The sequence below is a fragment of the Salmo trutta genome, chromosome 8, assembly GCF_901001165.1.
Source record: "Salmo trutta chromosome 8, fSalTru1.1, whole genome shotgun sequence".
NCBI classification, from domain to species: Eukaryota; Metazoa; Chordata; class Actinopteri; order Salmoniformes; family Salmonidae; genus Salmo; species Salmo trutta.
This window is the reverse complement of record NC_042964.1, coordinates 3,429,833-3,446,745: the sequence shown is the minus strand read 5'-3', so window position 1 is coordinate 3,446,745 and position 16,913 is coordinate 3,429,833. Positions and strand designations below refer to the sequence as shown.

The following is a 16,913-nucleotide window of genomic DNA, read 5'->3' as shown; positions in this document are numbered from 1 at the left end:
TTTATTCAGTACTTTGTTGAAGCACCTTTGGCAGTGATTACAGCCTTGAGTCTTCTTGGGTATGACGCTACAAGCTTGGCACACCTGTATTTGGGGAGTTTCTCACATTCTTCTCTGTAGATCCTCTCAATAACTGTCAGGTTGGATGGGGAGCGTCGCTGCACAGCTATTTTCAGGTCTCTCCAGAGATGTTAGATCGGGTTCAAGTCCAGGATTTGGCTGGGCCACTCAAGGATATTCAGAGACTTGTCCCGAAGCCACTCCTGTGTTGTCTTGGCTGTGTGGTTAGGGTCGTTGTCCTGTTGGAAGGTGAACCTTCTCCCAAGTCTGAGGTCCTGATCGCTCTGGAGTAGGTTTTCATCAAGGATCTCTCTGTACTTTGCTCCGTTCATCATTCCCTCGGTCCTGACTAGTCTCCCAGTCCCTGCCGCTGAAAAACATCCCCACAGCATGATGCTGCCACCACCACGCTTCCCCGTAGGGATGGTGCCAGGTTTCCTCCAAACGTGACGCATGGCATTCAGGCCTAAGAGTTCAATCTGGGTTTCATCAGACCAGAGAATCTTGTTTCTCATGGTCTGACAGTCTTTAGGGGCCATTTGGCAAACTCCAAGCATGCTGTCATGTGCCTTTTACTGAGTAGTGGCTTCCGTCTGGCCACTCTGCCATAATTGGTGGAGTGTTGCAGAGATAGTTGTCCTTCTGGAAGGTTTTCCCATCTCCACAGAGGAAATCCAGAGCTCTGTCAGAGTGACCCTCCGGTGTTTGGTCACCTCCCTGACCAATGCCCCCCCCCCCCCCCCCCGATTACTCAGTTTGGCCGGGCGGCCAGCACTAGGAAGAGTCTTGGTGGTTCCAAACTTCTTCCATTTAAGAATGATGGAGGCCACTGTGTTCTTGGGGACCTTCAATCCTGCAGACATTTTTTGTACCCTTCCCCAGATCTGTGCCTTGACACAATCCTGTCTCGGAGCTCTACGAACAATTCCTTTGACCTCATGGCTTGGTTTTTGCTCTGACATGCACTGTCAGCTGTGAGACCTTATATAGACTGGTGTGTGCCTTTCCAAATCATGTCCAGTCAATTTAGTTGTCGAAACATCTCAAGGATGATCAATGGAAACAGGATGCACTTGAGCTCAATTGCGAGTCTCATAGCAAAGTGTCTGAATACTTATGTAAATAAAGTATTTCTGTTTTTTTGTTTTAAAACATTTGCCCAAAATTCTAAAAACATATTTTCGCTTTGTCATTATTGGGTATTGTGTGTAGATTGATGAAGGGGAAAAAAAATTATTTAATACATTTTAGAATAAGGCTGTAAAATAAGAAATTGTGTAAAAAGTCAAGGGGTTTGAATACTTGCCGAAAGCACTGTCTGTAGATGTTAGATGTTACCTGTAGATGTTATCTGTGCTGTGGTTGTCTTGACTACTCTCTGTCTCAAGACTTCACCAGCTCCATTGAAAGCTCTGCCAACCTAGAACCCCATAAGCTGTATGAAATATGTAATGCTGTGTAGATTCATACATATATGATACATAAGGAGAGGTGTGGTATCCTGGCAAGCCTTCTGGTGATGCTGATTTTGAATGACAAGTCCATCCCCCATAGCTGTCTGTGTACATGATTCATTGGTCTGGACATTACGTGGGCATCAGTGCATGACTTAGTGAAAATGAGACTTGTGGAAGTTAGGATTCTCCCCTTAGACATAAAGATATGTAATCTTAATATCCACACAAAATGCCACATTCATAAATGAATCATAAACTACTTAATGAGCATTATTAACATTAAATCAACAGTGACACCATTTAATCAACATTATATTACAAACTTGTCCATAAACATATCAGCGGGTACACAGAGAATGTTTATTTTTCAATGACTTAGTTTAGTGCGTTGCCAACACATCTTCCTTATTGGTTAACAAGCTTCATAAGCTCTTACGCTGTTGTTCATAACCAAGGCATAATGCTCAACTGTCTATAGCTGATCTTACAGTATAACGCATCATGTAGTCTAAACTAATGTATTCTTAAGGACACCTACAGTTACACATTACCGTTCAATCAACGTAGGCTTGTCTACATCTACCCATTCACCCTGTGTGCTGCTGTCACCTCAGTGTGATCCCCTACCTCTACCCTGTCACTCAGTGTGATCCCCTACCTCTACCCTGTCACTCAGTGTGATCCCCTACCTTTACCCTGTCACTCAGTGTGGCCTGTAATAGGCATACACAACATCCATCAGCTCAGCCTGGTGTTTTACTGTGTCCAGGTCAGGCTATGTCATTGACATACATCCAGCAGCTTGACTCTTGCGGAAGACACATTTCAGTTGAATGCATTCAGTTGTACAATCGACTAGGTATCATTCCCCTTTCCCTTTCTATATACACAGGGGAGTCAAAAACAGGAAATTACACATCTTTCACGACTTCTGGGGTACAGCACTTGATTTAAACGAACACAATGCCAGTAAAGTCATGATTGTTAGCAAACAGGGTCGTCGGTAATGTGTTAAGGCTTGTGTGTGAAATCTGGTTTGACATGACATTGTTACGAATGTTAACGTCATTATAGAAGTAAAAAAAAAAAATGACAACTGTTTAAAGGGCATTCCTCTTCTTTAGGCTGCTTATTTGTTCTGTACTTTTGTTGTACCGACGGACATAGGAACAATAACGGACAGGACACTGGTAAACCAAAGGTCACATTTATACAAGGACTAATCGGTGGGAAAAGGGGACAGGTGTACGTAATGAACGTTCCGGAAGGATCCATGACAATACGTCTTGATTCTGAATTAAACATTTTTCAACATGAATTTATTCAACATAAAAAAAATAAAAAATAAATATGAATTTTGCAGGACGGAATGGGAAACCTTCAGGTGAACGGGGAAGGGATACGACTGGAGGGAATATCGGAATTTCTTCTTCCCCTTTACGTGAAGGAGATCCAGTCAAGAAGGGTAAGCTTCTCTGTTTACTAACCCACCGTTGTTCTCAGTGTAACGGAGTTAAGAACGTACGGTAAACTCACTCCACTCCTTAGATATTTTCCGATAACTCAAACTGTTGGCACGTTGTCAAGGATGGGGCACGTGTGCTAGCAAGGCAGAGGTCCTGGATTCGAGCGTCGGTGTGACCTGAATCAGAAGGAAACGATACTCACTAAGCAAGCAGCAGTCACATCCATAACATCAGCACTAGGGTTAATGCTGATGATGGAATAAACCCTATGGAATTTCATATTAGACTGCTGAATGATCATATGATGATACCAGATTCTCCCTATTAATGTAAATGGAACTTCTCATCTTAGAGATCTTCAAAAACCGTTGCTAGGCTCTGATGGATCATGCTTGATGTTGATTGATTTATTAACTACAGAAGAATACAGAACTAGGCCATAGAGAATTTTCTATATATGGAGTTTATAACATTTCTATGTGTTGCCCGAGGGATATTGCACATTTTTTCTCCAGCCAATACTCTGCCCTCTCCTCCCCAATTTCCTGCCCTCCATCAGAACTGTATCAGGTTCCCCCCATCAAAAAGAAGATGGATAACGGGGGACTCTTCGTTTCCCACAAGTCACATACAACCTAGTGTAGATGACAATTACAGGGGGACCACAGTCCCAGTTGAATTTTCAATCAAGCCGGTACAATAAATCCCCCTGACCTCCCACTCCCCTTTGATGTCAGTAGGATAACTGAACTCCGGCACAAACTCTCCAGTTTTTCTTAGACACCCAGTCCATCCGAGCTCTTCAATGTTCCAATATGAAATGGAAAGCAATCTCAGGCCTTGAAGCCTTAGTTGGAAGTAGATTTTCTTTGGATGATTGTTTACTGTACATGGACAACGACTAGATGGTGGGCTTAATTTGATACTCTTGATTAGTTTGAAAGTTAATTCAGTTGAAATTTGGAAGTATAATTTCTCTTTAATTTTATTTCCTCAGATGTAGTCAGATATTTTCTTTAAAATGTCAGTATATTCAGCTAGTCGTTGAATATTGAGCAGTCCGTTGCAATAAAACTGGCAAAACCTTAGTTGGACATTAAAATGACATGTATCACTATTCGCTTTATTACATACATTGTTTTGGTCCAAACACTGATGCAATATATTAGGGTATTAATTTTTTCACGAAAATCTACAAATTTTCATTCCCAAAATTGCAACCATACCGGTATTCCTGTTCCCGTTTAAAAGCATATAATAACAGCGAAAATGACATGATTATACCACTGTCAATGGAGAAATATGGACAGGAATCTGATGGTTTCTTGTTCCATTTGTCACAATTGAATCAAGTCAAAGTTAACTCACCACACTATTTCATTGATGTGGCCTAGTTTAAATGTAGGCCTGAAATATGAGTTTATTGACCTACAACCTATAATTACATTCGTTTTAGCTGAAAGATTTGACTGAAAGATGTCAGCCATCTTGTTGGCCTTTTTCTCTCCGGCTATCAGGGGAACAAGGGAAGATTGTGGCGTTTTTTTTCTTCATGATAACCCACTTATTGTGGTGACTGTGTCACCGCTAATCAAACAGACAAGCGAATAGGACTAGTAGTGGAGATTCAGCGCCATGGGTAGCACCGAGGTTGATCAAATCCCCCCCGAATCTGACTAGTCAAACCTGTGCACTCGCTTTTTGTTAATGTAGCAATTATGAAACAATGTTGCACATGTCTATTTCTTTCAGCGTGTTTCTGGACACAGTTGTACCGTACATTTTGTTAACAGTGAGCAGCTGCAGTTTATATGTTGAGCCTCTGCCATTGCCACAAAGCTAGTTTTGGAGATTTGTGAATGTGAGATGGAGATTGCATTCAGTAACTCCATCGAGAGGTCGCTTTTAGCCTAAACATTATAGTCAGCGATGCAATTTATTTTATTTTTGCTTTAGGGCGGCATAAAAAGAGTATATTATTGGTCCATGGCAACCGTCATTATGTTTCTCGGGAAACGAGAAGGAGCTTGGTCGGGAAGTCCCGGGAAGTCCCGGTCACCAGTATTAAACCGATGTTTTTATAGTCTGCTAGAAGGCTATATGTCAGGCACTGAGAGGATTGTGTTTATCCACTGAGTTGAAGAGATACTGTAAGTTGCATGTTGAGTTTAGTCCAACATGTACTTCTAATCAATAAGCCATTACTGCAGAAATAATTATGGTGGACCAGCCTTTGCATTGTACGATGTGGGGAAGTCTTGTTTAACATGCCTTTTATACAATATCTTGGCCTTCTATATAATACTTTATATAATACTTTTTTTTTTTGCATGTACCAGCAGTTTAATTTAATTGTGAATATATCCATTATGTGTTACAATGCAAATACAGGGAGGGGACTGTGTGCAATTCAGTTAAATGTTGACAAGACCTCATTTGTAATTTGTACGATCTTAGACAGTATACTGTAGCTCACAATAGTATTTAAAGTGAATCAAATCTATGTCATTCATAACTGTGTGCAGTGGCTTTTTCTCTTGAGATGTCAGCTGGTAAAAAAATAGGTTCGAGCATGTATAATTAATTGGTCTGAAACTACTTCCTTGTGGAGTCTTTAGAGCTGTGTAATATGACTTAATTCTCTCTTCACTTAATCATAATGGACAATGATTTTATAAAACAAGCTAGTTCCAATAGATGGGTTTAGGGAGTTGCTGGTAAAAAATAGATGACAATTATTATATATTTTATTGAAGATTAAATCCGTGATGACCACTGTTGTAGCGGTTGTTGTTTGAAAAAAGATTTTTCCTGTTAATGGTAAAGTGTAGGAGTAATATAACTTTATTTTTATTTTTTATAACTTACAGTCAGATCTTGATATCGTTCCACTAGCCTTGCCTCCACTTAAGCCTCCACTTATCCTGCTGCCTTTGGCTATGAAGTGTCCTTGTATGCAGGGCAGCACCCTTGGCATTACTTCAGCCATTAGTAGGTTTTTCAGCGTTCAGTTTTTCTCAACATGCTCCATGAATGTGTATTAACTCCATGAAGCTCACATGACCTTCTGACCTTTCTGTAAGAGCCACAATGACTAGACTCTTTCATCAGTTCACAGAGTATCATTCAGGAGTGCTAATGTTTGACCCTCAGCTCAGATACCATTTATTAAGACCAAAAAAATACATAATGGCACACAAGATTTAATTCCCCACTCACTTGGTCTGTTGGTTCATGAACTTGTGTCAGAACAGGCAATGAATGAAAACTAGATTCAAGAAAATCAACTCGGGTCTAATAATATTTTGTGCTCAACATTTAGATTTTCTCACAGAAATTGCTGGATCAAATTGTTAGAAGCAACATATGTACATGTATCTACCAGGGGGGTTATAATGTATGAATGAAAGTGAATCCTCTTATTGCAGGTCACTTGTATTTTTAATGTTTTGCACCTCTTTTTACATCCCCACTTTCTCTCCTCCTTTCTGCTCCTCTTTTCCCGCCCCCTCCCTCTCTCCTCTCACGCTTCCTCTAGGCCAGCCCATTGGTCGTGTGGTCGGACAGAAACGTGACCGTAAACGCTCGAAACGACCAAGGCCAACTCACTGGACAGCTGACAGTGGGTTAGATAAGTTCAGAACTGTTTCCCTGAACACTTAAAACAGATGACTAACCATTTTGATACAATATTGATACATGCACTGGTGTTTTTCAGCAGCACAATTTAGCAAAGACTCAGTTCAGACTATGGCTTCTACTGTAAATTCCAGAATAGATCTCATTTTAATTACTTTAATCAAGTTGATCTTTCACTCATTATGAATCTGCTTTCTTCGCCTGAGGAGTCACAGCAAAGTGTTCGAGACATTAACCTTTGAAGCACTTATGAAAAGTGAAATAGGTTCTTCTCATTATCATCAAGTTTAATCATCAGTCAGGCCTAATTACCAAAGTAATTTACATGATTAATGGCTATTTGAAAGCAAATTACCTGCTTATTAACACTAATAGCTATTGATTTTCACAAGCATAAGTTTGGGATTGATGATGATTCATCAAGGCTAGTGATGTGACACTTTTGGTCAAATCAAATCATATTTGTCACATGCGCCGAATACAACAAGTGTAGACCTTACTTACAAGCCCGTAACCAACACTGCAGTTCAAGAAAGAGTTTATTTAGTAAATATTTTCTTAAGTAAAAAAATAAAATGAAAAGTAACAATAAAATAACAATAATTTGGCTATATACACAAGGAGTACCAGTACCGAGTCAATGTGCAGTGGTACAGGTTAGTCGAGGTAATATGTACATGTAGTTAGGGGTAAAGTGACTATGCATAGATAATAAGCAGCAAGTAGAACAAATGGGGGGGTGTCAATGTAAATAGTCCGGGTGGCCATTTGATTAATTGTTCAGCAGTCTTATGGCTTGGGGGTAGAAGCTGTTAAGGAGCCTTTTGGACCTAGAAATGGTGCTCCGACACCACTTGCCATTGGGTAGCAGAGAGAACAGTCTATGACTTGGGTGACTGGATTCTTTGACACTTTTTTGTGCCTTCCTCTGACACTGCCTAGTATATAGGTCCTGGATGGCAGGAAGCTTGGCCCCAGTGATATACTGGGCCGTAGGCACTACCCTCTATAGCGCCTTATGGTCGGATGCCGAGCAATTGAAATACCAGGCGGTGATGCAACCGGCCAGGATGCTCTCGATGGTGCAGCTGTAGAACTATGTGGATCTGGCGAACCATGCCAAATCTTTTCAGTCTCCCGAGGGGGAAAAGGTGTTGTCTTGCCCTCTTCACGACTGTCTTGGTGTGTTTGGACCATGATAGTTTGTTGGTGATGTGGACAGCAAGGAACTTTAAGCTCTCGACCCGCTCCACTGCAGCCTGTCAATGTGAATGGGGACATGTTCGGCCCTCCTTTTCCTGTTGTCCACGATCAGCTCCTTTGTCTCTCATGTTGAGCGAGAAGTTGTTGTCCTGACACCACACTGCCAGTTCTCTGACCTCCTCCCTACAGGCAGTCTCATTGTTGTCTGTGATCAGGCCTACCACTGTTGTGTCATCAGAAAACTTAATGATGGTGTTGGAATCGTGCTTGGCCACGCAGTCATGGGTGAACAGGGAGTAATATTTCCACATTTACATTTTAGCAGACGCTCTTATCCAGAGCGACTTACAGTAGTGAATGCATACATTTCATACATTTTTTTTGTACTGGCCCCCCCGTGGGATTCGATCCCACAACCCTGACGATGCACACACCATGCTGGCGTTGCAAACACCATGCTCTACCAACTGAGCCACAGGGAAGACGTACAGGAGAGGACTAAGCACGCACCCCTGAGGGGCCCTGTGTTGAGGATCAGCTTGGCAGATGTTTTGTTGCCTACCCTTATCACCTGGGAGCGGCACATCAGGAAGTCCTGATGTGAGGATCCTTCTGGCCCGTGGCCTTGTGAATGTTGACCTGTTTTAAGGTCTTGCTCACATCGGCTACAGTGATCACACAGTCGTCCGGAACAGCTGGTGCTCTCGTGCAGGCTTCTGTACTGCTTGCCTCGAAGCGTTCATAAAAGGCATTTAGCTTGTCTGTTAGGCTCGTGTCACTGGGCATCACACGGCTGGGTTTCCCTTTGTTGTCCGTAATAGTTTGCAAGCCCTGCCACACCCGACGAGCGTCAGAGTCGGTGTAGTAGGATTCAATCTTAGTCCTATATTGACCCTTTGCCTGTTTGATGGTTCGTCTGAGGGCATAGTGGGATTTCTTAGAAGTGTCCGGTTCCTTGATAGCGGCAGCTCTAGCCTTTATCTCTGTGCGGATGCTGCCTGTAATCCATGGCTTCTGGTTGGGATATGTACGTACGGCCACTGTGAGAACGACGTTGTCGATACTCTTATTGATGAAGCCGGTGACTGAGGTGGTATACTCCTCAATGCCATTGGATGAATCCCAGAACATATTCCAGTCTGTGCTAGCAAAACAGTCCTGTAGCGTAGCATCCGCGTCATCTGACCACTTCCGTATTGAGCGAGTCACTAGTACTCCCTGCTTTAGTTTTTGCTTGTAAGCAGGAGGATAGAATTAGGGTCAGATTTGCCAAATGGAGGGCGAGGGAGAGCTTTGTATGCGTCTCTGTGTGTGGAGTAAAGGTGGTCTAGAGTTTTTTCCCTCTGTTTGCACGTGACATTGAACGGATTTAAGTTTGCTTGCATTAAAGTCCCCGGCCACTAGGGGCACCGCTTCTAGATGAGCATTGTTTTGTTTGCTTATGGTCTTATACAGCTCGTTGAGTGCAGTCTTAGTAACAGCATCGGTTTGTGGTGGTACATAGACGGCTATAAAAAATATAGATAAAATCTCTTGGTAGACAGTGTGGTCTACAGCTTATCATGACGTACTCTACCTCAGGCAAGCAATACCCAGAGACTTCCTTAATATTAGACATCGCGCACCAGCTGTTGTTTACAAATAGACACACACCCCCCCCACCAGACGTAGCTGTTCTGTCCTGCCGATGCACGGAAAACCCAGCCAACTGTATATTATCCATATCGTCGTACAGCCACGACTCGGGGGAAACATAAGATATTACCGTTTTTAATGTCCCGTTGGAAGGAAATTCTCAAATGGATATCATCCAGTTTATTCTCCAGTGATTGCACATTGGCCAATAGAACGGATGGTTGAGGTGGGTTACCCACTCCCCAACGAATTATCACAAAGCACCCCGATCTCAGCCCCCTGTATTTCCTTCATGCGAATGACGGTGATTTGGGCCTGGTCTCGGAGAAGTAGTATTTCCTTCTCGTCTGACTTATTAAAGCAAAAATATTTGTCCAGTTCGAGGTGAGTAATCGCTGTTCTGATATCCAAAAGCTATTTTCGGTCTTAAGAGACGGTAGCAGCAACATTATGTACAAAAGAAGTTACAAACAATGTGAAAAAAAACCCCAAAATAGCCCAGTTGGTTAGGAGCCCATAAAACGGCAGTCTTCCACTTACGCTTGATCTTCACTTGTAAACTGGTGTCCGATTAGGCAGAAAACACTATTTTGGGAATTTTTTTACAAAATAAAATGGAATTTGGTGAGAATAATTAAAATGTACAATCATTGCACACCATAGTTATTTGGATTAACCATAAAGAGATTTAATGACTACTGGATATCCTATGAGCACCTTCTGAGCAGATGGAACTGATATGACAACAATTATTAGACAGAGTAAAGTGAAAATAATGATATTTTGACTGACATTAATTCTGGAACAGGATCATTCCAACATTGATCCAGCCCTACCTTAGCCTGGATTCCAGCCCTACCTTAGCCTGGATTCCAGCCCCACCTTAGCCTGGATTCCAGCCCCACCTTAGCCTGGATTCCAGTCCTACCTTAGCCTGGATTCCAGCCCCACCTTAGCCTGGATTCCAGCCCCACCTTAGCCTGGATTCCAGCCCCACCTTAGCCTGGATTCCAGTCCTACCTTAGCCTGGATTCCAGCCCTACCTTAGCCTGGATTCCAGCCCTACCTTAGCCTGGATTCCAGCCCCACCTTAGCCTGGATTCCAGCCCCACCTTAGCCTGGATTCCAGCCCCACCTTAGCCTGGATTCCAGCCCCACCTTAGCCTGGATTCCAGCCCCACCTTAGCCTGGATTCCAGCCCCACCTTAGCCTGGATTCCAGCCCTATCACTATCTGCTGACCCAAAAATTAAGGCTTTTGAAATTCCAGATTGCTTTGGTTAGTGACTACAGTCAGTTATAGCGACAACCAAATGGGTACCCGGGTTTGCAGTTCCTTCGCCACTGTTAGAAATGGCACTATTTTGGGTGCCATTGTTAGTTCCACTGTAGAAATGAATATAGAACCCTATAGATACCACACAGCCAACTACTGTTTGTCTTTCCTCAGGTCCAGATTCAGTGGAAGCACAGTGTCAGAGATTTGAGGTGTGGAGCAGGGATGGAGGGAAGGTGCTGTTCTCTGTAGATGAAAAGAAGATCAGCGTAGGAACAGATACAGTCAGAGTAACTGGTAAGAGGCGCTGCAGAGCCCAGTCTGTCCAGTTTATACACAGTAATCTAACATCTCGCTTTCACAAGGAATACAGAAAAGCTGGCTTTGTGTGGCTTTGTGTGACTTATTTCAGTCACCCCTGGCATAGTTCACATCCTGAAAGCACTCCTTCTGTTGATTTCATTTGTGATTTTCTTTGTGGAAAGGCTCAGACGGAGGGGTCTTTGGACACTCTGTGGAAACGCCACACATCCAGGCAGACGCCTCTCAAGATCTCAAGTAAGTTTATGCTCCCATTTAAACTTCTCACATTCAGACTATTTTGTTTAAGTGCTATATCATGGTATATTACATACTGAATTAAGCGTTTGTCTTTCATATACATGTTCAATTAAAATGACTATGCATAATTACTCAATGTTCAATAAGTTATTTGTTAATTTAAATGTTGTGCCATTCGTCCCATTTTCTATCACCACTATTTTAAGCAGCACTGTTGGTAGTTCATGCGTTCCTCATTGTCTAAGCTTTTCATTCAAAACCCTGACAAATACAATTTCTCTGCAATTCTCATCAAACATGCACTATAATGAAAATTGCACAAGCGTAAACAAATTTATCAGTTGTTCCACTTGGAAATAAGTGCATTACATTTGGCTTTCATGAAAATGAGTGGGATTAAATGCATATCACACTCACAAGGCAGTTCCTTCTCTCGAAATACACTTAGCCTGAGTCAGTGGCCCCCGTAAACCCATTAACAAGCAATAATGAGTATATTTGTAGTCTACCTTCATGGTTCTACATGGAAGATTCAGATTAAAGTTGGCAGAAAAAGTGTTATGGTAGCTAATTCCTCTGTAGTGAGTTGTATATTGATGATGTTGCCCGAAGCTAACACTGTTCAATAGTAATTTAGCAAGAAATTAAGTTACTGTTGAACAGCTTCCCAAATCCCAGACCGTAGCTTAGAATTAGAATCACACGTAGAAGTGAATCTGAAAAGGAGAATCTGAAAAATATTTAGCGAATTGGGAGAAATATATTGCCTACATTGTTTATTATGTATTTGAAAATAAACATTTAGTTTAAATCAGACCCATTTCATTCATAATAAAATGCAAGTTCACAACATTTTCTGCCCTATAGTGTAACTTTTATAAACTATCTAAAAATGATATCTTGAGGAAGATCATTTCTTTTGACATATTGATATTGGCTATCATGGCCAAGTACACTACGGTCAGTCTGAGCTCATTGGATTTACTGAAGAAAACACATAGGAGCATCATCACTGCAATAAACACCATGTCAGGGGGGTCATGCAAAGTGGAAGATAAATTAGACTATAGCTGTGTTCGAATACCCCATACTAACATACTGTACACTACATACTTAATGAGTATATACTACATACTATTAGTTAATTTTAGTGTACTGTAAACAAACGGTGTGCTTTCAATTGAGCGTATTAGCTCTTCGCCTGTCTCCCGGAAGTTGATGCTGTTGCTATGCAAACTCTTGCTGGCTTGTTAGCATAACAAATTACTAGCTAGACTTCGTGTGTGTACATAAATTCAATCTGGAGTGCCAGAGTGCGCTCTGGGTGTTTGTAAATTCAAGGCATTTCACTCTCGGAGTGTTCAGAGCGCACACTGGACGCTCTGGCCGAGGAGTAGGGTTGATCCGAGCATTCTGACTTCACAACAACAGCCAAACACCCAAGCTAACTGGCTAACTACTTCCAGACACAAATGAGAACACCTCACTGACCATTTTACTCGCCCTATCAGAGCTGGTTATGCAGTGTTCATTTTATCTAGAGCGTTGGTGACTGTGCTGCTGGCAACAATTGAATTATGCTTTTTTTGCCAACGTTTACTGACACCAGCCACATTCAACGGGTGTTGACCGTTCATAAATTAATTAATTATTCTGCACTCTGCCTCGCACAGTCAGACGAGAGTGCTCTGAAATCTGAGTAGATAGCCAGAGTGAATTTACGAACGCACCCGAATGACTATACCACTTAGGTAAGCTATGAATGACGTGAATAATCAAGTCAATAAATGTTGGATAGTTAGTTCGCATAAAGTAAATATACTGGCAAGTTCGATGTATTATTAGCCAACTTACGTTACAGTAGGTAGCTAACATACCTGGTACATACTGCTGTAATGAAATGCTTTGTGATTCGTAAGGATAGCGTAGCTAAGAAATTGTCAGCCAACATAACGTGTAACGTAACTTATTTGAAAAGTCACTACTTTATTACATTGCTCAACGTTTTAACATTTGTCATAATTAGTTAATGCAACGAATTTGTGTCCGCTCTCGGACTTCGGCTGCATATTTTCCGTTATTTTCTTCAAATCTGAAAACATTGTAAAGCCACACCCATTTTCTGAAGAATTGCATTATGGGCCCTAAAAGCACGGAAATAGTGTCCATTGCTTGTATACTTCGTATTTTGGTGAATGTAGTACAGCATCCGGGAACTTTTGGCATACTATATCCACACTATGACCAATAAGCATACTACATATTCTATTTACATCTCAAATAGTACAGTTAGAAAAGTCATACTAACACAGCTAGCTTATGTGCTATTTTGCCACAGTAGTTATGTTGGTCTACACTGTAATTGGGACAGTGAATAATTTTTTCTTATTTTGGCTTTATATGCCAAACGTTTGGATTTTAAATCAAACAATGGCTATGAGGTTAAAGTGCAGACTGTCAGCTTTAATTTGAGGATATTTTTTATCCATATAGGATGAACCATTTAGAAATCACAGTACTATATAGTCCCCCACTTTAGGGGACCAAAAGTATTCACTTCTTTGTGTATTAAGTAGTAAAAACTAACGTTTTCAGGCTCATTTTCATAGCACCAAGTGTCTACGTCAAGCTTGTGACTAAAATGTGTTGGATGCATTTGTTTTTCAGATTATTTTGTACCCAATAGAAATGAATGTGGTGTCATTTTGGAGTCACTTTTATTGTAAATAAGAATACAATATGTTTCTAAAGACTTCTACATTAATGTAGAGGCTACCATGATTACAGATAATCCTGAATAAAACGTGAATAATGATAAGTGAGAAAGTTAGACGCACAAAAGGTCGTAAAGAGTGCATGTTGAACTTCATTGCAGACATATTTCCCAGTAACAGGGTTGATGATTGCATCTTAAAATCAGCCATACACCCCTTATGACAGGGGAATGGAAGGTAGTTTGTGTGCAACAAGGAGGGAAAATTGAATGCAAGTTTAACAACAATATTTAAACGTGTTAAAACGTTTCAAGCCTCTGAGAAAACACAATTTATTTGAATGACTGCTATTGGAATTTTAAGCATAGATGTATGTGATCCAATTGTTAAATTGAGTGTTTTATCAAAATGTACACGCATAATGTCTGAGGGACATAAACGGCTCTCTATTCGTGGAACGACTAAACTGTATCTTATCTTAACAGGTTATAAAATAAACATTTAAACAAAATAATCATTTTGAAAAATGAAGTGGTAAATGAAGTGGAACACAAATGCTTTCCTTAAGTTGTTGTGTTTGTCAGGCTTGAGTCTCCAACAAGGACCTTGACCATGGAGGCTCCCAGAGGGGTGGAGGTCACTGCAGCCAGGGGGAAACTGAAGGCCACGTGTCGCAAAGACCTGGAACTCCAGTCAACAGAGGGAGAGGTGAGGAGGTCACGCACAGCATCAACTGTCCTCGATTAAGATATCATCATCTATCAAAATAACTATGTCTATAGATGATTTTAAGGTTTTCCCATCCTACAGCCTCATCTCTCAAGTCTCATTGTCAGTTTTTTGTTGTTGTGTTAAGGTACTGTAGGGGAGACCTGGGACAGATTTTGGAGTTGTTTTTTAAAACCTTGTGCTCTAACACTGTTTGATTTAGATATTTCAATATTTCACACAAACAAAGTACATTTGTCGGCTAACTAATAGAACAGAGACCTGTGTTAAATGTGGACTTTTCACAATTCTGGCATGTAGACCCAAGGACCTGATGTTACAATTAACCCCAATAGCAGGTTTAGTTGTAACGTTTTATGGGACAGCTGTAACACTATGTTTAATGGTAGAAATGTGTGTTAATTGAACAGTGTTATGATTTGAAACTGATATTTCATTGCATCTTTAAAGCCATACTACAAAAGACTGAAAATTGCTAATTTAAAAAAAAAAGTAAACCTCCTGTTTTGGACTCGACATGTCAATGTATGGTACAGACATGCACTATGAACCATCTATAGTTATCTCCTACCATATACGTGCCTAAAGAAAGTCTATACCCCTGTCACGCCAAATAGAGTCCCCCTGTCAAAAAGTGTTGTGTGTGTGTGTGTGTGCGTGTGTCCGTTGCTAGAACATGCAAAATTCTGTCCGGATTACGTAATGAACCAAAGCGTCCGTTGCTATGCTGGTTGCTTGGCTCTATTTTACCTCGTAGCGGTCGCGAAGGAAGGAGGACGCGGGCAGTTGTATTTCTATTTCACCTCATAAGTGCTCGATCAGTCAGCACAAAATTATTACCTCAGAATTGCTCTCCAAGGACGGTGTTTTTGACGGTGACAACCTGCTGACTACCTGCTGCTTCAGAGGACCGAAAATAATGGAAAGAGAACACTCTTTCTTTACCATATATTTGTCTTCATATAATAACATATTCTTAAGTAGGAAGAAATCATTTAAGCTGTTTTTAGACTGACGTTGCTAGCTACTGTACTTATTTGCCCCAGCCTGCCTAGTCATCTAGCCAGCTATAGTCAGAGTTTTATTTAGCTAGCGTTAGCTTGCTAGCTAGCTACTGTAACTGTTGTCGTAGCTTTCTGTTTGTATGTAGCTTGCACTTCAATGGCATCCCTCGGGGAGATTTTCTTTTATCTTTCCAACCAGGTGAAGTACTATGAAGGCACCACTGATCTCAACAAGAGGCGCAACATTAAGAGGAATACCGATAAGAATAAGAAATAAAAGTAACAAGGAATTGAAGAGCAGCAGTAAAATAACAATAGCGAGACTATATACAGGGGGGGTAATCGGTGCAGAGTCAATGTTCGGGGGAACCGGTTAGTTGAGGTAATATGTACATGTAGGTAGAGTTATTAAAGTGACTATGCATAGATGATAACAACAGAGAGTAGCAGCAGTGCAAAATAGGGGGGGGGGGCAATGCAAATAGTCTGGGTAGCCATTTGATTAGGTGTTCAGGAGTCTTATGGCTTGGGGTTAGAAGCTGTTTAGAAGCCTCTTGGACCTAGATGTGGCGCTCCGGTAGCACTTGCCATGCGGTAGCAGAGAGAACAGTCTATGACTAGGGTGGCTGGAGTCTTTTTAGGGCCTTCCTCTGACACCGCCTGGTATAGAGGTCCTGGATAGCAGGAAGCTTTGCCCCAGTGATGTACTGGGCCGTTCGCACTACCCTCTGTAGTGCCTTGCGGTCGGAGGCCGAGCAGTTGCCATACCAGGCAGTGATGCAACCAGACAGGATGCTCTCGATGGTGCAGCTGTTGAACCTTTTGAGGATCTGAGGACCCATGCCAAATCTTTTCAGTCTCCTGAGGGGGAATAGGTTTTGTCGTGCCCTCTTCACGACTCTCTTGGTGTGCTTGGACCATGTTAGTTTGTTGGTGATGTGGACACCAAGGAACTTGAAGCTCTCAACCTGAAGTTAACTTCTATTAGAAAACTGGACGGATTTAGCTATGTACAACCATTTTACATCTAGCTAGTTGGTCATCTACATGTTGCTAGCTATACATATAGTTCAGTGGAGGCTGCTGAGGGGAGGACAGCTAATAATAATGGCTGGAATGGAGTAAATGGAGTGGTATCAACACGTGGTTTCCATGTTGATACCACTCCAT

At 41.5% G+C, this 16,913-nt stretch overlaps 1 protein-coding gene across 2 annotated transcripts in view; it reads left to right on the top strand.

Moving 5' to 3' along the window:
- Positions 1-16,913, top strand: part of LOC115198065 (zeta-sarcoglycan) — a 47,532-nt gene that overhangs the window by 11,262 nt on the left and 19,357 nt on the right. For both annotated transcript variants that reach the window (XM_029759737.1, XM_029759738.1), the window contains 5 exons: positions 2,881-2,982; positions 6,522-6,609; positions 10,910-11,032; positions 11,221-11,293; positions 14,595-14,718. In XM_029759737.1, the coding sequence (XP_029615597.1) occupies positions 2,881-2,982; positions 6,522-6,609; positions 10,910-11,032; positions 11,221-11,293; positions 14,595-14,718 (510 nt within the window). The remainder of the gene's footprint in view (positions 1-2,880; positions 2,983-6,521; positions 6,610-10,909; positions 11,033-11,220; positions 11,294-14,594; positions 14,719-16,913) is intronic.